The sequence below is a fragment of the Heptranchias perlo genome, chromosome 7 (assembly GCF_035084215.1).
Source record: "Heptranchias perlo isolate sHepPer1 chromosome 7, sHepPer1.hap1, whole genome shotgun sequence".
NCBI lineage: Eukaryota > Metazoa > Chordata > Chondrichthyes > Hexanchiformes > Hexanchidae > Heptranchias > Heptranchias perlo.
In genome coordinates this window covers 76,725,009-76,746,162 of record NC_090331.1, presented here as the reverse complement: position 1 = coordinate 76,746,162, position 21,154 = coordinate 76,725,009, and the positions used below count along the sequence as shown (strand labels likewise).

The following is a 21,154-nucleotide window of genomic DNA, read 5'->3' as shown; positions in this document are numbered from 1 at the left end:
TAAATCTTGCTGCTCAGCATGTTTTATCTTCGTAATCTTAACTTTCTTATTTCAGATGTGGAGATGCCGGTGATGGACTGGGGTTGACAATTGTAAACAATTTTACAACACCAAGTTATAGTCCAACAATTTTATTTTAAAAGCTTTCGGAGGCTTCCTCCTTCCTCAGGTGAATGTCAAGAAATCCTCGAACCTCTCGCATTTATAAATCACAGAACAATACCTGGTGATTACAGACAGTCTTTTCAACTGCTCGTTGCCAAGGCAACCAAAGTGTTCAGACAGATAGGTGTTACCTACAGGGCCACCGAATATACAAATGGCCAGAACAAAAAAAACAGAGAGAGAGAGAGCTGCCTCTCTCTCTCTTTTTTTGTTCTGGCCATTTGTATATTCGGTGGCCCTGTAGATAACACCTATCTGTCTGAACACTTTTTGGTTGCCTTGGCAACGAGCAGTTGAAAAGACTTTCTGTAATCACCAGGTATTGTTCTGTGATTTATAAATGTGAGAGGTTCGAGGATTTCTTGACATTCACCTGAGGAAGGAGGAAGCCTCCGAAAGCTTGTGAATTTTAAAATAAAATTGTTGGACTATAACTTGGTGTTGTAAAATTGTTTACAATTCTTATTTCAGCACATGACTAATGATTTTCCTGTAATTTTATGTCTTTCTTGCCAACTATCAAGTGATATGCTTCACATCTGTTGTTTCCTGTGTATTGTTCATTGCCAAAGGCATCCTTGTGACCTTCTTGCCTGTTCATCCAGTTTAATTTGATAAAGCAATGACCATTCTTCATTAGGGAAAATTGGAGTAGGGAAAAGGGACTTGGAGTAGCTGTGGGAAGGATGAATTACAGATGTGAAGCATTACTCATGATTGGACCAAATTCAATGTGGGACTATCCACATATTTCTAGTTCTTTGAATACGTGCACTTTCTTCTACCTGTCTGTGTGTCTACCAAATACCAGCTATGTTTGCAATGCTGTGTTGAAATTGTAGGGGCCATTCCTTGATCCAGCACTCCCAGTGGGGAGCGGTGTATTTTAGGAAATTGCAGGCACACAGCATCCATTAAAAATGGGATAGTAGAACTACCTCTTAGGTGTTTCAAGTGCATAGATAAATCTAAATAAAATTCTGTGATTAAATATTACAAGCAAGGTTTCTATACTATTCCACTTGCAAACAAAGCAAATCTGGCCATCACTTCACATCATTGGGCCTTATTAATAAAATTTGATATACTAGTTATCTTACAGACAACTGTTTGAGGGATGGACCAAACTCAATGACCAAAGAAGTATACAGCAAAGAAGGAGACAATTTGGCCCATCATGTCTGTGCCAGCTGTTTGTTAGAGCAGTCCAACTCAATCCCACTGCCTGCTCTCTCCTAACATCTCTCTTTGTTCTCTTAGTGACTTTTTTAAATTGATGACTTATTGTCGCTGACTCCCCAACCCTCTATAATTTTAAAACCTTTGTTGTCTCCTGTTGGCCTTTTTTGCTCCAGTGGAAATAATTCCAGTATCTCAAGTCTGTTCTCATAATTATAGGTTTCCCTCCCTGGCATCATCTTGGTGACTCTATGCTGTACTCTCTCCGTGCTTTTCCATAGTGGCGTGCCCAAAACTGCGCACACTACTCATGATGTGGCCTTGTCCATCGCAAATTTATCATCACCTCTTTGTTTTTGTGCTCTGTGTCCCTATTTATGAAACCCAATATGTTATTGGCCTTTTTGTCACTTTACCTACCTGCACTCTTAAGTTCATGGAATATGCCTTTGAATCTTAGGTCTCTTTGTTCACCCATACCCTTCTGAGTTTTTCCATTGAGTGTATACTCTCATTTCTTGTTTTTCCTCCCTAAATGTATTCCTTAATACCTCTCCGCACTAAATTGCAGCTACCACCTGTCTGTGCATTCCACTAACCTGTCTACAACCTCCTAAAGTTTTTTGCAGTCCTTTTCCTTATTTGTCAAGCCTCTTACTTTTGTGTCAACAAATTTTGATCTTGTGCTCCTTGTGCCAAAGCCCAAATCATCTAAACGTACAAAGAACAAAAGTGGATCCAGCACCAACCCCTGGGATACACCACTTCTAATCCAAGTAACATCCATTAACCCTAACTCTTTGTTTCCAGTCCATCACACAACTTTATATCCATGCTGCTGCATAGCTGTTGCATTGGCTGCCTTTCAGTACCTCAGTGCAATTTACATATAAATAAGATTGAGAAATTACAGTCATAGCCTGTCTGACTTCCTTCAGCAGCCCAGGATGCATGCAATCAAGGCCCAGTGCCTTCTGCTCATTTTTCAGAACCAGTTCCTTTTCTACAATTATCTCTAGCAATCGTTCCATATCATAAGAACGTAAGAAATATGTTAGAGTAGGGGTAGGCAATACGGCCCCTCGAGCCTGCTCCACCATTCAGTAAGATCATGGCTGATCTTTGACCTCAATTCCACTTTCCTGCCCTATCCACATATCCCTTGATTCCCTTCGTCTCCAAAAATCTATCGATCTCAGTCTTGAATATACTCAATGACTCAGCATCCACAGCCCTCTGGGTTAGAGAATTCCAAATATTCACGAGCAGCTGAGTGAAGAAATTCCTTCTCATCTAAATGTCCGACTCCTTATCCTGAGACTATGTCCCCTAGTTCTAGACTCTCCAGCTGGGGGAAACAACCTCTCAGCATCTACCCTGTCAAGCCCCCTCAGAATCTTATATGTTTCAATGAGATCACCTCTCATTCTTCTAAACACCAGAGAGTATAGGCCCATTCTATTCAATCTCTCCCCATAGGACAATCCTCCTCCTGCATATCCTCCTAGAGTACACCGAACATTGCACATCCACCATCATTTGTAAAAACTGACACAAAATATTTACTTAATATCTCTACCATGCCATAACTAGATTGTCCCCTTCATTCCTGGGTGGTCCTAACCCTTGTTTAACTATACTTTTACTTTCCTTATGTTTATAAAAGCACTCCTAATTTCCTTTTATTTGTTTGGTAAGGTTGTTCATATTCCTGTCTAATCTCCTTTTTTACCTCTCCACTACACTCTGTATATTCTTGTTAGCCCTAGTTTTATCATACGCCTCCCTGTTATGTTTCGGTGTAGTTTTGGAACTCTGTCCTTTTTGCCTTACAGTAATATCTAATTTGTACACTTTCCATCTCAAATTTGAAAATTTGCCACTACCGATCAGCTGACCTGTTAATTTGGGTGAGAGTCCTTATCTCACTAAACTTTGCCTTTTTCCAATTCAGCACAGTTATCTTGACTCTTAATTATAATTTTCTGTTTTTTTACATTGAACCTAGCTATGTTGTTGTTATTTTCCGACAGTTATCCTACTCTTGCTTCATTATTTCCCCCACTTCATTTTCTGGAACTAAAGCAATGCTTTGTTTCTTGCTGGATTAGAAACATACTGATCTAGGAAGCAGTCTTGAGCACATTTTGAAAAGCATACACCATTGCATTTATTCCTGTCTGTCTTTGGATAATTAAAAGCACCCATTATTATTCTGTTATTACTTATCTCGCTGAACTGTCTTTTGATTTCCTCTTCTACCTCTGCTGCACTGTTTGGTGACCTATAATGTATAGAAAATTGTACCATTTCCTTTCCTATCCCTTAACTCTAGTCATTTATATTCTAATTTAACACATCTTTCTATTATTTACTCATGTGAGACCATCCTAAATATTTAACTAAGTTGCAATTGGCAGGTGCAACATATTTATGTTATGAAATAGTTGAAACTGATAAACTTTTTTTCAGGCTTAGAAATGCATTTCTTGGCAAGCTTCCAAGAATTTAATTTAGGATTATTGACTTTTAGTGGTAAGAGGAGATCAAGAACGGTTTGGTTCTCCACAAGTACAGCTTTTTGTTTTTATTCCTCCTATCTTTCTCTTCTCTCCCCCAATAAGATACTTTGCAAACAGTTATATCATGTATATGTTATATCAATATTTCATTGAGCTATGAAGTACATCTGCCTTTTTTGATATGTTTTAACCTGGTGCTCAAGCCATGTGAATTTGTCCTGGTTACAAATGTAGGGCCTGCACTTGATATTTTCTGGTGGGGTGGGGAGTGCAGTTAAAATAAGGCAAGTCACTTACTTCCTCTGATTCCGTTGCTTTCCCGCCGTGTCCCTATAATAACCTGCTCTTTTGAGCAGGCAAGCAGGACACCCGCAAGAAGGAAGTGGGGCCCTACTTTAAATATGCAGTTTGGATCTGATGATATCATCAGGACCCGATCTGCAATCTTAGTTGAAGGCCTGAGTGGGGGACCAGTAACGGCTCCCCTGCCAGACAAACCTGTTGGGAGCTGACTCGTGGGTTAGAAGAGGTCCAGAAGATAAGTTTAAAAGTTTTATTTCAGGTTTCCTTGTGGGGCAGGAGAACTGCTCCGGGCCTCACAGGGAAACCTTAGGCCTCCCTTGCGCCGGGCTAACCCCTTCCCAAACTTTGACAGATCCTTCACTCCCAACCCCTTCCGACCCTGCCCAGAGCCGCCTTCCCCCTCCCCCCCCCACCCCCAACTCTGACTGCCGGGGATCATTCACAATGGCTTTGGTCTTCTGCTGCCAGATGCCCACTCCCACCTACCAACCAGTCAATCTGGCCGGTGTCGAGTGGGATCCTGCAGAGATTTATTCAAATGAGGCCCTAACGTTAAGGCCTTGGCGTCCCTGGCCTTGCCGGGTTCGTCGCCCACTACTGCTCCCATCCCCGCCCCAATAAATATCGAGGCCTTGATCACTAAGCCTTCCCCCAGTTTTCTGTACTTAGGTATTGGACAGTTGAACATGGAGGCTTCCCTGGCAGCCGTGCTCCCCTGTTTGCCTTACATGATTGAAGCCATTCAAATAAATTAAGTGTGAATGGTTCTAGAATGTCTTAATAAACCTCCATTATCTTCAGTTGGCTATTATGCGGGAAGCATAATTTCTCCAACTGGTTCATCTGCATCGAATTCTCATACTCAAAACATTGTACATTCTGTGGATTTAACCCATTATGTGCTAAATTCAGCTTTATAGCACCATCCGAAAATGAAGGGGCCTGAAATCCCAACTAGGCAAAATATTTTTTAAAAATCCTGAAATGTGACTGTCTTTATAAGAAACTTTGGAGGATGTTTATTACTCTACAAAGCATAACACTTGCTAATGTGTGCAGCTTCTTTGCATATCATGGTATTATAGTAGGTACAGCGCAAGAGGGGGCCATTCGGCCCATCATGTCTGTACCAGCTCTTTGAAAGAGCTTTCCAATTAGTCCCATTCCCCCGCTCTTTCCCCATAGCCCTGTAAATTTTTTCCCTTCGGGTATTTATCTAATTCCCTTTTGAAAGTTACTATTGAATCTGCTTCCACCACCCTTTCAGGTAGTGCATTCCAGATCATAACATCTCATTCAAAAGATACTAGTCCCTCAGTACTGCACTGAAATGTTAGCCTAGGTTAAGTGTTCAAGTTCTGCAGTGAAGCTTGAACCTACAACAATGTGATTTAGAGGCAAGGGTGCTACAGGAGCCAAGATGGCACTTTAAAGAAACAGTGGGACTGTAATCTGTTCTAGTTTAGCTGAGTATGTAAATCATAACAGCAGAACCTTCATTATCCATCATAATAGAAGGAACCTCCCATCATCTGGTGGATAAAGGAAATTGGTAATAATTGGGAGTCTCCAAATCTCCGGTCTTGCACTTACAGTACAGCAATATCACAACCATAGAAACAAAGGCAAGGCAATATAAATAACACAGATTGAATTCAACCTCCTTGTGTTATATTGTTTATTTACATCAGACAGGAAGAGATTGGCGTTAATGGGCTATGCAATGAGGCAATGTCTTGTGTAGGGTTTTATCCCTCAAACATGCTGATGGGTAATTGAGAAGGCAGATAGTTATACGCATGTTTCAAAAAAAAATTTGAAGGATTTTTTTCTTCTTTCCCATTTACTTCCATTTTCAGACCTTGGGCATTGGTTCAGGCCTACAACTATTTTGATTTAATAGAAACGCTTCTATTTAGACAAAAATGAGACCACAAATATTTCAAACAGAACTCTTCCAGCAGGCCAATCACAAAGCAATCAGTAGCTTCTTTTTGGGATACAAATAAAGCATTTTATTTAAACAGTTTCAGAGTTAGGGAATAATCTGCATTGTGTGCAAGATTGGATGACTGGAGATATTGTCTTTGGGCATGTAGTTTGGGATAGCATAAGATACAGGAGAAGTATATTTCTTTTAAAAAGCAAGAACAAACTAGCCAATAATGAAACACCATGGATGAATAAAGATATAGGCATAAAATTGAAACTAAAGAAAAAGACATACACTAAGTACATAGACAATAAAGGAGAGGATGACAAAAGGGAATACGAAGAGATTAGGAAAAATGTCAAAAAACAATTAGGAAAGCAAAGAGGAACTACGAGATTAAATTATCAAGGAATATAAAAAGAAATAGTAAAGTATTCTACAGACATATAAATAACAAAAGAAAAATCAGAATAGAGATAAGGCCATTAACATAGAGATAAGGGGCCCAATTTTAACACCCGCTACCGGGTGCATTCTCGGCGGGGGGGCCCCGAAAATCCCGAAATCCAGGTGTGGGACCGGATCGCGCCTCGATCCTGCCCACTTCCAGGTTCCCCAATGAAGCGCCGGCGTGCGCGCGCAGCCCCCGCTGGTGGGAATCCCGCAGGCAATTAAAGCCAGCGGGATGCCTCTTGAGAGTATTTACTCTGCTTGTTCAGGTCATTAACTGACCTGATTAAGGGACTGTGTGTGATTTTGGATAAACATGGGAGTGTTTCACACACTGGGGGAAACAGTACCAGTTGAAATGGACGTGTTGCAGCTGTCAGCCTGTGGCAGCTGCAAAGGTCCATTTGACAGGTGGAGGGGTGGGGGAGAGCCTCAGCCATTGCAGGAGGCCGCTCTGTCACTTGGGACAAAGTTTGGCCTCCACCACCCTCCTCCTGACGGTCGAAGTCACCAACCTGCACACTTACCCCAGGGTCCGGAGACATGTACCTACCTTGCGGACCCCCTCAGATGTACATCTTGCGGATGGGGGCCGCCGTAGCTGCAGTCATGACCTCCTCGGAGGGCGAACAGCCTCACCAGCCTCGCCGTCCACCTCTGACACGAGGAGCTCCACAACAGAGTGCTGTGACACATCCACCTGTACAGCAGGAGGGAGGGCTACCGCAGAGAGAGATGCGTCGCAGAGGGCACTACCCTCGCCACACGTCCCACAGACCGAGGCTCAGCCTCCTGGACCTCTCTGAGCAGCAGTGTCACTCAGAGGCTCAGAGTCACTCGACATGTAGCCGTGGACATCTGCAGCCTCTTTCATGCCGAGCTGCTCCTGGCTGGCCCGTGCGCCATCTTCCTACCTGTCGCTGTCAAAGTCACCACTGCCCTCCCGAACTTCTGCTCCACAGCCTTCCAGGCTGCAACCGGGGACATCCCCGATGTCTCTCAGTCGTCTGCGCAGAAGAGCCCTGCAAATACACCTACACCCACTCTGCAGTGACACACTGGGTGGCATCAGTGGTGGGTCCTCATAGGGATACCCAGGAGCGGGCATTATTGCACAAACCGGACAGGATTCGCGAAAACATGGCAGTAGTGGTGCCAATATAATGTGTGATGTGAGTTGTTCTTTAATTCAATAGAAGTAAGAACCATGACAAACCCTCGAACACCCTTGTGCATCCCCTTCATGCTCACGACACATTTGCCTTACGCTGCCGACTGCACATATGTGATGCATGCCCTGTGGCTGCAGCACAGGTAGTGGCAGGTTGAGTGAGGCTGGCCGTGAAAGAGCTGCACGAGAGGATGAGTATGAGAGAGAGCCATGAGATTGTATGAGGATTGGGTTGAGTGGTAGTGGCGGGATGAGTACTGGCGAGGTGAGTAGGTGCAGGTAAGATGAGGATGAGGTTTGAGTGGGTATGAGGGGTGATGTGACAGAGTAGTGTTGGCAGTGCTGAAGGAGATGTGGGGTGGGGGCGGTGATGTGGCAGACGGAGTGTAGGGGAAAGACTTCGTGTTCTCACTGTGGCTGACCTACTGAGGTCATTGGAGCGCCTCCTGCACTGTATGCAGGTGGGCGATATGTTGGTGGCGCTGGTGACCTCCTCTGCCACCTCGAGCCAGGCCTTCTTGGTGGCAGAGGCAGGCCGCTTCCTTCCGCCCGCCGGGTGGAAGATCTTTGTCCTCCCCCTCCTCCTCACCCCATCTAATGATACCTGGGGTGAGGCATCATTAAACTGGGAGCAGCCTTCCCCCTGGGCTGCTCCATGCAGTCATCTTTGCTATTGGTTGCAGCATCTGTCAGTGGAGGACTGCCCCTTTAAATAGAGCGCCTCCAGCTGACAGATCTTACTGCGCATGCGCAGCCCGCCCGACGCGCAGATCAGCAGCGGGGAACCCGGAGGACCAGGTAAGTGAATCCAATTAGTGTGTTGCCTGCTACGATCGCGCGGGCAACCCACTAATTTCACCGGGCGCGTTTTCAATGCGCCCGCTGGCCCACCCGCCGAGAACCCGCACCCCTGGTAAAATCGGGCCCAAGGCATGTGACAAACTCACAGGCAAAGATAGCGAAATGGCAGAACTATTGAATAGTTACTTTACCCCTGTATTTACCAGGGAGACTAACAAGGTGGGCAGGACATTAGAGGAAGAGATCAAAAAAGATATAAAAACATTTAAGATAGAAAGAGGGGGGGAGATAATTGATAAACTAATAAACTTAGGGAGGATAAGACCCCTGATCTGGATGGATTGCATCTGCGAAAATTAGAAGAAGTTAGGAAGGAGATAGCAGAGGCACTATTACGTAAATATAAACAATCATTAGAAAAGGGTATAGTGCCAGAGGACTGGCGGACAGCTAATGTTATTCTTAAATTTTAAAAGGGAGATAGAACAAATCCACGGAACTATAGACCAGTTAGCTTAACGTCAGTGAAAGATAATGGAATCTTTACTCTAAGATGAAATAGAAAGACATCTAGAGAACGAAAATATAATAAAGAGTAGTCAGCAGAGATTTCAGAAAGGAAAGTCATGCTTGACCAACCTTATTGAATTCTTTGAAGAAGTAATGAAAGAGTAGACAAGGGTAATGCAGTAAATGTACTATATTTGGATTTTCAAAAGACCTTCAATAAGGCACCACATTGTAGACTCATGGCTAAGGTCAGAGCGCGTAGAGTCAGGGGGCAGGTAGCAGAATGGATCGCAAGTTGGCTACAAAACAGAAAATGGAGAGTTAGGGTTAACGGTAGCTGTTCAGACTGGTAAAAGGTGAGGGACCGAGTGCAACATATCAAAATTTGCAGATGATACAAAGATGGGAGGGAAAGTAGAGAGTGAGGAGGACATAAAAAACCTGCAAGGGGATATAGACAGGCTGGGTGAGTGGGCGGAGATTTGGCAGATGCAATATAATATTGGAAAATGTGAGGTTATGCACTTTGGCAGGAAAAATCAGAGAGCAAGTTATTTTCTTAATGGCGAGAGACTGGAAAGTACTGCAGTACAAAGGGATCTGGGGGTCCTAGTGCAAGAAAATCAAAAAGTTGGTATGCAGGTGCAGCAGGTGATCAAGAAAGCCAACGGAATGTTGGCTTTTATTGCTAGGGGGATAGAATATAAAAACAAGGAGGTATTGCTGCAGTTATATAAGGTATTGGTGAGACCGCACCTGGAATACTGCATACAGTTTTGGTCTCCATACTTAAGAAAAGACATACTTGCTCTCGAGGCAGTACAAAGAAGGTTCACTCGGTTAATCCCGGGGATGAGGGGGCGGACATATGAGGAGAGGTTGAGTAGATTGGGACTCTACTCATTGGAGTTCAGAAGAATGAGAGGCGATCTTATTGAAACATATAAGATTGTGAAGGGTCTTGATTTGGTGGATGCAGTAAGGATGTTCCCAAAGATGGGTGAAACTAGAACTAGGGGGCATAATCTTAGAATAAGGGGCTGCTCTTTCAAAACTGAGATGAAGAGAAACTTCTTCACTCAGAGGGTGGTAGGTCTGTGGAATTTGCTGCCCCAGGAAGCTGTGGAAGCTACATCATTAGATAAATTTAAAACAGAAATAGACAGTTTCCTAGAAGTAAAGGGAATTAGGGGTTATGGGGAGCGGGCAGGAAATTGGACATGAAGCTGAGTTCGGATCGGTCAATGCCCTGTGGGTGGCGGAGAGGGCCCAGGGGCTATGTGGCCGGGTCCTGCTCCGACTTCTTGTGTTCTTTAGATTTGTGGTTGGGATCAGATCAGCCATGATCTTATTGAATGGCGGAGCAGGCTCGAGGGGCCGATTGGCCTACTCCTGCTCCAATTTCTTATGTTCTTATGTTCTTAAGTGCTATTCCACAGGGATCGGCGCTGGGACCGCTGTTGTTTGCAATTTACATTAATGATTTGGATTCAGGAATCGGAAGTACAATTTCAAAATTTGCGGACGACAATAAATTGGGATGTGTAGTTAATACAGAGGAAGAAAACGTCAAAATGCAAAAGGACATTAATAAACTTGCCAAATGGGTGGGAAATTGGCAAATTAATTTCAATATAGATAAAAGTGAGGTGGTACATTTTGGTAGGAAGAATAAGGAGGCCACATACTGCTTGGATTATAAGAGTCTAAACGGGATAGAGGAGCAAAGAGATCTAGGGATAGGAACATAGGAACAGGAGTAGGCCATTCAGCCCCTCGTGCCTGCTCCGCCATTTGATAAGATCATGGCTGATCTGTGATCTAACTCCATATACCCGCCTTTGGCCCATATCCCTTAATACCTTTGCCAAAAGGCTATCTATCTCAGATTTAAATTTAGCAATTGAGCTCGTAGCAATTGCCGTTTGCGGAAGAGAGTTCCAAACTTCTACCACCCTTTGTATGTAGAAATGTTTTCTTATCTCGCTCCTGAAAGATCTGGCTCTAATTTTTAGACTGTGCCCCCACTCCTAAAATCCCCAACCAGCGGAAATAGTTTCTCTCTATCCACCCTATCCGTTCCTCTTAATATCTTATAAACTTCGATCAGATCACCCCTTAACCTTCGAAATTCTGAAGAATACAACCCCAATTTGTGTAATCTCTCCTCGTAACTTAACCCTTGAAGTCCGGGTATCATTCTAGTAAACGTCCGCTGCACTCCCTGCAAAGCCAATATGTCCTTCCGAAGGTGCGGTGCCCAGAACTGCTCACAGTACTCCAGGTGCGGTCTAACCAGGGTTTTGTATAGCTGCAGCATAACTTCTGCCCCCTTGTACTCTAGTTCTCTAGATATAAAGGCCAACATTCCATTAGCCTTATTGATTATTTTCTGCACCTGTTCATGACACTTCAATGATCGATGTACCTAAACCCCTAAGTCCCTTTGGACATCCACTGTTTTTAACTTTTTACCAATTAGAAAGTACCCTGTTCTATCCTTTTTTGATCCAAAGTGAATGACCACACATTTGTCTACATTGAATTCCATTTGCCACAGTTTTGCCCATTCACCTAATCTATCAATATCCCTTTGTAATTTTATGTTTTCATCTACACTGCTTACAATGCCACCAATCTTTGTGTCATCTGCAAACTTAGATATGAGACTTTCTAAGCCTTCATCTAAGACGTTAATAAATATTGTGAATAATTGAGGCCCCAAGACAGATCCCTGCGGGACTCCACTTGTCACATCCTGCCAATGTGAGTACCTACCCATTATCCCTACTCTCTGTCGCCTTTCGCTCAGCCAATTTCCTAACCAAGTCCGTACTTTTCCCTCGATCCCATGGGCTTCTATCTTAGCTAACAGTCTCTTACGTGGGACCTTATCAAATGCCTTCTGGAAGTCCATATAAATAACATCCATTGACATTCCCCTGTCCACTACTTCAGTCACCTCTTCAAAAATTTCAATCAGGTTTGTCAGGCACGACCTACCTTTCACAAATCCATGCTGGCTCTCTCTGATTAACTGAAAATTCTCGAGGTGTTCAGTCACCCTATCCTTAATTATAGACTCCAGCATTTTCCCACAACTGATGTTAGGCTAACTGGTCTATAATTCCATGGTTTCCCTCTCTCTCCTTTCTTAAAAAGCGGAGTGACATGTGCAATTTTCCAATCCAGAGGGACAGTTCCTGAACCTAGAGAACTTTGAAGGATACAGATACACAAATCACTAAAAGTATCGATACAAGTTAATAAGAGCATAAAAAGGCAAATGAAGCACTGGGGTTCTTTTCTGGAGGGGTAGAATTGAAAAGCAAAGAAGTTATTTTAAACTTATATAGAACCTTGGTTAGACCACACTTGGAGTATTATGCACAGTTCTGGTCTCCATATTATAGATAGGACATTGAGGCACTGGAGAGGGTGCAAAAAAGATTCACAAGGATGATACCAGAACTGAGAGAATATCCTTATCAGGAAAGGCTGAAAAGGCTGGGGCTGTTTTCTCTAGAAAAGAGAAGGCTGGGGGCGGGGGATCGAGATCTTTAAGATAATGAAAGGGTTTGATAGGGCAGATGTAAAAAAAATGTTTCTACTTGTGGGGGTCGTCCAAAACTTGGTCATAAATATAAAATAGTCGCTAATAAATCCAATTAGGGAATTCAGGAGAAGCTCCTTTATCAAAGAGTGATAAGAATGTGGAACGTGCTACCGCAAGGAGTAGTTGAGGCAAATAGCATAGATACCTATAAGGGGAAGCTAGATAAGCACATGAGGGAGAAAGGAATAGAAGGGTTAGATGAAGCAGGGAGGGAGGAGGCTCGTGTGGAGCATAAACGCCGGCATAGACCATTTTGGCCGAATGGCCTGTTTCTGTGCTGTTGTTTCAATGTGATGCGATGTAACATTACAGTATTTTTGAGCGTGGTTTTATGAAAAGAGCTTTTCATAAAACCATGCTTTATTGAACTAGCATCAGAAGTATATTACGGGCACTGTGTCACCTCTACTGATTTGAGACCACCATCTACTTACGACTGCTATGGAAAATGCAAGTTCTGTCATATGCAGGTCTTTGGAAGGTTGGATGGTGCCATGTTTTCCTTATTTTTGTTTGTATTGTGAACACCCCTACCTCAACATTTTCTTTCCTATTAATAACTCTATTTTACCAACTTTTAGGAGGAAATTTTCAATTATGTCCACAATATGTTATCCATACCTGGCTACAGCAGTGAAGAGAAGGAATCTGTGTGGAATAAAACCATGGAACACATCAAGGTAATCCTCTTGAAAAATTTAAAATAATTTGGATGAACTGAATATAGAGAGAAGAGCAGCAAACCAACAGAGTGCTCAGCTTTTGCCAACCAAACAAAAACATCCAGTGTACATTGTGTTGACCAATATAGATGGCACACCAAACTATTTCTAGTTGCCATATATGAAGTTGTATTTTACACTCCTCTGAACCCTATTGTATTTGCATTTGGTACCCTTACTTAACACCACCTTGTGCTGCTTTTATATCAGTATGGAACCATTAATAAAATAACTGTGGTGTAAACCTATAGAATGTACATAGTGGTTTGTTTGTGCAACAAAAATGTTAGAATAGACTTGCAATGCTATATGTTTCCTGTCCTTCAGAGGTTAGTGAGATTCCATAGGGAGATTTTACATGATTATTTCTTCTAATAATAAGCAGTGCTTCTGATTATATTGCCAGAAACTTTTTGACTATATTTTGATGATGAAAAAGCAGGTGACATTAACCTACTCATTTTTATATCACTCTTGCTGCCATTCTTGTTACAGCAAAATGTCCTTTTTACCCAATGGAGGCGGGTGGCATTATAACCGTAAAAATTACATAGACAGAAGTCCATTCCAGCAAATTCTGTGGCAGCGAGAGCGTGGTGTTGCTGAGTAGGGCATAGAATGGCCTGATGCTACAGTGATGTACTACTTGTCCATAATGAGGATCCAATTTATGAATCAAAAAAATGAAATGAAGTTAAATGTGGAATTTTATTCTAATGGATGCATTGGAATTGCATTATGATTTATGTACATTGTAACACAACGGTTGTTTTATTAGTGGAACTGTGCATATTTGGCTTAAATTTATGGAGGAGCATCCTCCACCCTGAGCCAAATTAAATTGATATTGTAATATCTTATTGATGCTCAGAACCACATTTGGAATTCAGGAACCCACCAAAATAATGAGGTCTGTGTATTTTAGATTGTTCAAATTAGTCGTAAATACTATCATGACATTTTCCCTTTTTCTGACACTGACTTAGCTCCAGTTTGTCACTTGATGTGGTATAAAAAGAGCGTATGTGTCATTGTCAAAATGTTTGGACTCCAGCTGAATGTCCGGGTACGGTAGCATAGTGGTTATGTTACTGGACTAATAATCCAGAGGCCTGGACTCATGACTCTGGATTATTAGTTCAAATCCCGCCACGGCAGCTGAGGAATTTAAATTCAATTAATTAAACAAAAAATCTGGAATTAAAATACTAGTATCAGTAATGGTGGCCATGAAACTACCGGATTGTTGTAAAAACCCATCTGGTTCACTAATGTCCTTCAGGGAAGGAAACCTGCTGTCCTCACCCAGTCTGGCCTATATGTGACTCCAGACCCACAGCAATGTGGTTGATTCTTAATTGCCCTCTGAAATGGCAAACCAAGCCAAGTTGACCCAGCAAAGTCCTCCTTACTAACATCTGGGGACTTGTGCCAAAATTGGGAGAGCTGTCCCACAGACTAGTCAAGCAACAGCCTGACATAGCCATACTCACAGAATCGTACCTTTCAGCCAAGGTCCCAGACTCTTCCATCACCAGCCCACCTGCAGGACAGACCCACCAGAGGTGGTGGTACAGTGATATACAGTCAGGAGGGAGTGCCCTGGGAGTCCTCAACTTTCACTCTGGACCCCATGAAATCTCATGGCATCAGGTCAAACATGGTCAAGGAAACCTCCTGCTGATTACCACCTACCGTCCTCCCTCAGCTGATGAATCAGTCCTTGGAGGAAGCACTGAGGGCAGCAAGGGTACAAAATGTACTCTGGGTGGGGAACTTCAATGTCCATCACCAAGAGTGGCTCGATAGCACCACCACTGACCGAGCTGGCCGAGTCCTGAAGGACATAGCTGCCATACTGGGCCTGCGGCAGGTGGTGAGCGAACCAACACGAGGGAAAAACTTACTTGACCTCGTCCTCACCGATCTACCTGTCGCAGATGCATCTGTCCATGACAGTATTAGTAGGAGTGACCACCGCACCGTCCTCGTGGAGACGAAGTCCTGTCTTCGCACTGAGGACACCATCCAACGTGTTGCGTGGCACTACCACCGTGCTGAATGGGATAGATTCAGAACAGACCTAGCAGCACAAAACTGGGCATCCATGAGGCACTGTGGGCCATCAGCAGCAGAATTGTATTCCAGCACAATCTGTAACCTCATGGCCCGGCATATTCCTCATTCTGCCATTACCAACAAGCCAGGAGATCAACCTTGGTTCAATGAGGAGTGTAGAAGAGCATGCCAGGAGCAGCACCAGGCGTACCTAAAAATGAGGTGCCAACCTGGTGAAACTACAACTCAGGACTACATGCGTGCGAAACAGCGGAAGCAACATGCTATAGACAGAGCTAAGCGATTCCACAACCAACGGATCAGATCAAAGCTCTGCAGTCTTGCCACATCCAGTCATGAATGGTGGTGGACAATTAAACAACTAACGGGATGAGGAGGGTCTGCAAACATCCCCATCCTCAATAATGGCGGAGTCCAGCACGTTTGCAACCATCTTCAGCCAGAAGTGCCGAGTGGATGATCTATCTCGGCCTCCTCCCGATATCCCCACCATCACAGAAGCCAGTCTTGAGCCAATTCGATTCACTCCACGTGATATCAAGAAACGGCTGAGTGCACTGGATACAGCAAAGGCTATGGGCCCCGACAACATCCCAGCTGTAGTGCTGAAGACTTGTGCTCCAGAACTAGCTGTGCCTCTAGCCAAGCTGTTCCAGTACAGCTACAACACTGGCATCTACCCGAAAATGTGGAAAATTGTCCAGGTATGTCCTGTCCACAAAAAGCAGGACAAATCCAATCCGGCCAATTACTGCCCCATCAGTCTACTCTCAATCATCAGCAAAGTGATGGAAGGTGTCGTCGACAGTGCTATCAAGCGGCACTTACTCACCAATAACCTGCTCACCGATGCTCAGTTTGGGTTCCGCCAGGACCACTCTGCTCTCGACCTCATTACAGCCTTGGTCCAAACATGGACAAAAGATCTGAATTCCAGAGGTGAGGTGAGAGTGACTGCCTTTGACATTAAGGCAGCATTTGACCGAGTGTGGCACCAAGGAGCCCTAGTAAAATTGAAGTCAATGGGAATCAGGGGGAAAACTCTCCAGTGGCTGGAGTCATACCTTGCACAAAGGAAGATGGTAGTGGTTGTTGGAGACCAATCATCTCAGCCCCAGGACATTGCTGCAGGAGTTCCTCAGAGCAGTGTCCTAGGCCCAACCATCTTCAGCTGCTTCATCAATGACCACCTCTCCATCATAAGGTCAGAAATGGGGATGTTTGCTGATGATTGCACAGTGTTCAGTTCCATTCGCAATCCCTCAAAGAATGAAGCAGTCCGAGCCCGCATGCAGCAAGACCTGGACAACATCCAGGCTTGGGCTCATAAGTGGCAAGTCACATTCGCACCAGATAAGTGCTAGGCAATGACCATCTCCAACAAGAGAGAGACTAACCACCTCCCCTTGACATTCAATGGCATTACCATCACCGAATCCCCCACCATCAGCATCCTGGGGGTCCCCATTGACCAGAAACTTAACTGGACCAGCCATATAAATACTGTGGCTACGAGAGCAGGTCAAAGGCTGGGTATTCTGCGGCGAATGACTCACCTCCTGACTCCCCAAAGCCTTTCCACCATCTACAAGGCACAAGTCAGGAGTGTGATGGAATACTCTCCACTTGCTTGGATGAGTGCAGCTCCAACAACACTCAAGAAGCTTGACACCATCCAAGATAAAGCAGCCCGCTTGATTGGCACCCCATCCACCACCCTAAACATTCACTCCCTTCACCACCGGTGCACAGTGGCGGCAGTGTGTACCATCCACAGGATGCACTGCAGCAACTCGCCAAAGCTTCTTCGACAGCTCCTCCCAAACCCGCGACCTCTACCACCTGGAAGGACAAGAGCAGCAGTCACATGGGAACAACACCACCTGCACGTTCCCCTCCTAGTCACACACCATCCCGACTTGGAAATATATCGCCGTTCCTTCATCGTTGCTGGGTCAAAATCCTGGAACTCCCTCACAGCACTGTGGGAGAACCTTCACCACACGGACTGCAGCGGTTTAAGAAGGCGGCTCACCAGCACCTTCTCAAGGGCAATTAGGGATGGGCAATAAATGCCAGCCTCTCCTGCGACGCCCACATCCCATGAACGAATAAAAAAAAATGATACAGTGGTAATACAAACAAAGTATTTGTCCAGGCTTCGTAGCGACATGTTACTGCCACTTTTGTAGGCCAGCATATTCTGTCGAGCATGTGCTGAAGAAATTAACAGATTATGTTTGGAAAAACAAATGCATTTTTTATTGAATTTCAGGACCTGGTATCTATCAATCCTTCGAAAGCAGCTGAACTGTTAGCAGTGCATTTCTGTACAGAGCTCCGATCGATCGTGGACCAATTAGAGGTAGAACAATGTTTTCAAATGATTGATTTTTTTTCCTGTAATAGATGCCCTTTTATAAAGATGTCTATGATAGAGGGTACCTGGTAAAGTCTAGAAAACTAACAAACCCGACACAGATCTCAAAAAGTTGAAAACTATAGGTTGGCCCTGACACATGGAAACAAGTAGTTATATAGGATTTGTAACTTAAGCAATAGATACACACAACAGCCTTCACTTGTATTGTGATGTGGTGGGTGGGGGGGGGGGGAGCGGGGGCAGGGTGGAAGAGAGGGGGAAGTACATAAAAGTCTAAATGAGAAATAAAGACACACAACTGTTCATGTATTTCTAGGGAGGTCCAGGGCATACTGCCTTAGAAAAAAACTGAATTCTTGCATTGAAATGATGCATTCCGGTTAATTTTAGGCACCTTTATACTTCCTCTTCCCCTGCCAAAGCACCGCTCCCAGCTTCTGCCCTTTTCCCTCTACCCTTCATTACCATCCATTTCCTCTTCCCTCTATTGTGATCCATTTACCTTCCCCTTCATTGTTATTGATTTTCGTTCTCCCCTTTGTTTCCCCTTTTACTGCCATCCACTTTACCCACTCTTCCATTGGCATCCACTGTTCCCTCCTCTCCCTGTACATTCCCACCTCCCCATGCCATGCATTCTGCTCCATTCCATCTCACCATGTATTATGCCCTCCTTCCCTCCCCTTGTTATGCATTCTACTGTGTCTTGTACTTTAGAATTGCTGGTTTGAAGCAATCTAGAAGCAAGACATTTTTGTGTAGCACACCTGCTGTGACATAAAAATTCAACTGCAGTAATAAAGCTTTTAAACAACCCTCAGAACTTGCATTACTGTTTTCTGTGTTTACCTTATGGGGCAGGAGAAATTTTAAAGAACATTTTCATATGTTACTATCCAAAAGTTCTCTATAGGCAGGTAAATAGTAAACAGGTGGTAAGAGGAGGGGTGGGGCCAATCAGGGACCAAAAATGAGATCTACTCATGGAGGCAGAGGGCATGGCTGAGATACTAAATGAGTACTTTGCATCTGTCTTTACCAATGAAGAAGATGTTGCCAGAGTCTCAGTAAAGGAAGATGTAGTTGAGATAATGGATGGGCTAAAAATTGATAAGGAGGAGGTGCTAGAAAGGCTAGCTGTACTTAAAGAAGATAAGTCACCCGGTCTGGATGGGATTCCTCCTATGTTACTGAGGGAAGTAAGGGTGGAAATTGCAGAGATACTGGCCATAATCTTCCAAACATCCTTCGATATGGGGGTGGTGCCAAAGGACTGGAGAATTGAAAATGTTACACCCTTGTTCAAAAAAGGGTGTAAAGATAAACCCAGCAATTACAGGTCAGTCAGTTTAACCTCGGTGGTGGGGAAACTTTTAGAAACAATAATCCAGGACAGAATTAACACTTGGACAAGTGTGGATTGATTAGGGAAAGCCCGCATGGATTTGTTAAAGGCAAATCGTGTTTAACTAACTTGATAGAGTTTTTTGATGAGGTAGATGAGGGCAGTGCAGTTGATGTTGCGTATGTGGACTTTCAAAAGGTGTTTGATAAAGTGCCACATAATAGGCTTGTCATCAAGATTGAAGCCTATGGATTAAAGGGGGCAGTAGCAGCATGGATACAAAATTGGCTAAGTAACAGGAAGCAGAATGCAGTGGTGAACGGTTGTTTTTCCGCCTGGTAGGAGATGTACAGTGATGTTCCCCAGGGGTCAGTACTGGGACCACTGCTTTTCTTGATAGACTTCAAGAGGATATAGACAGGCTGGTGAAATGGGCGGCCACGTGGCAGATGACATTTAACGCAGAAAAATACGAACTGATACATTTTGGTAGGAAGAACGAGGTGAGGCAATATAAATTAAAGGGCACAATTCTAAAAGGGGTACAGGAACCAAGAGATCTGGGGGTATTTGTGCACAAGTCGTTGAAGGTGGCAGGGCAGGTTGAGAAAGCGGTTAAGAAAGCATATGGACTCCTGGGCTTTATAAATAGAGGCATAGAGTACAAAAGCAAGGAAATCATGGTGAACCTTTATAAAACACTGGCTTGACCACAACTGGAGCACTGTATCCAGTTCTGGGCACTGCACTTTAGGAAAGATGTGATGGCCTTAGAGAGGGTGCAGAAAAAGTTTACCAGAATGATTCCAGGGATGATGGACTTTAGTTACATGGATAGACTGGAGAAGCTGGGGTTGTTCTCCTTGGAACAGAGATGGTTGAGAGGAGATTTGATGGAGGTATTTAAAATCATGAAGGGTCCAAACTAAATAGATAGAGAGAAACTGTTCCCATTGTCAGAAGGGTCAAGAACCAGAGGACATAGATTTAAGGTGATTGGCAGAAGAACCAAAGGTTACATGAGGAAAAACTTTTTTACACAGTGAGTGGCTGGGATCTGGAATGCAGATTCAATTGTGGCTTTCTGAAGGGAATTGGATAAGTACTTGAAAGGAAAAAATTTGCATGGCTACAGGGAAAGGGACTACCTGGATTGCTCTTGCATAGAGCTGGCACGGACTCGATGGGCCGAATGGCCTCCTTCCATGCTATAACCTTTCTCCGATTCTGTGACACTGGTTGTATAATCCTTATCTGTGATACTCTTGCCAATTTTTGATTCCATACAGAAAACTAGAGTGAGAGGAGAGATGATGCAAACTTTCAAAATGTATAACGGAGTGGATAATGTGGCTACAAGCAGGTTACTTCGTTTCCACTGAGCAAAACCAGAGGGTGCATGCATAATATTAAGGAACTTCAAGTAAGATTTGAGATTGGAAGGAATTATTTTCCCCCACAGAGTTGTGTGAGTGGAATAAACTCGCAGTTTACGTGTCAGTTAACACTAATAAAAAAAGAGTTGCATGAGTAGCTGTTTAGCAATAACTTTGAGGATTGTAAGGATGAGTACAGATAGAGTTGAGCACTTTCAGTTTTCACAGGAAAACAAAGCATTTGAGAGTTGTAAACATCCTGGAATCCCCTGTAATTAAACAAAGGGACATTACTTACTCAGTCACAGTAAACCAGTGGCCCTGAATATGATGGTTCCTCAGTTTCTGGGTCCATAATCATGTCGTGCTAAGGATAAAAAGGTAGGAATTTGCTCAGTTTACCTTTGGTGCAGAATTTTGCATAACCTTTCTTCAGGAAGTGAAATAGGTTAAATAGAATCCATGACGGACTGGATTCTACAAGGTTTGTGGAAGAAAATGCCTCAATTGGCTAGATGATCTTTTTAGGTCCATAATGTCTCCTGTTTATGCAAACGAAGAACTTAAACAAAAAGTATGAATTTATCTCATTGAATTTT

General features: G+C 43.7%; 1 protein-coding gene across 2 annotated transcripts in view; it reads left to right on the top strand.

The window, feature by feature from the left end:
- The window catches only part of vps8 (VPS8 subunit of CORVET complex), a 624,186-nt gene that overhangs the window by 186,046 nt on the left and 416,986 nt on the right, over positions 1-21,154 (top strand). For both annotated transcript variants that reach the window (XM_067987929.1, XM_067987930.1), the window contains exons 32-33: positions 13,232-13,330; positions 17,727-17,816. In XM_067987929.1, coding sequence (XP_067844030.1) covers positions 13,232-13,330; positions 17,727-17,816 — 189 coding nt within the window. The remainder of the gene's footprint in view (positions 1-13,231; positions 13,331-17,726; positions 17,817-21,154) is intronic.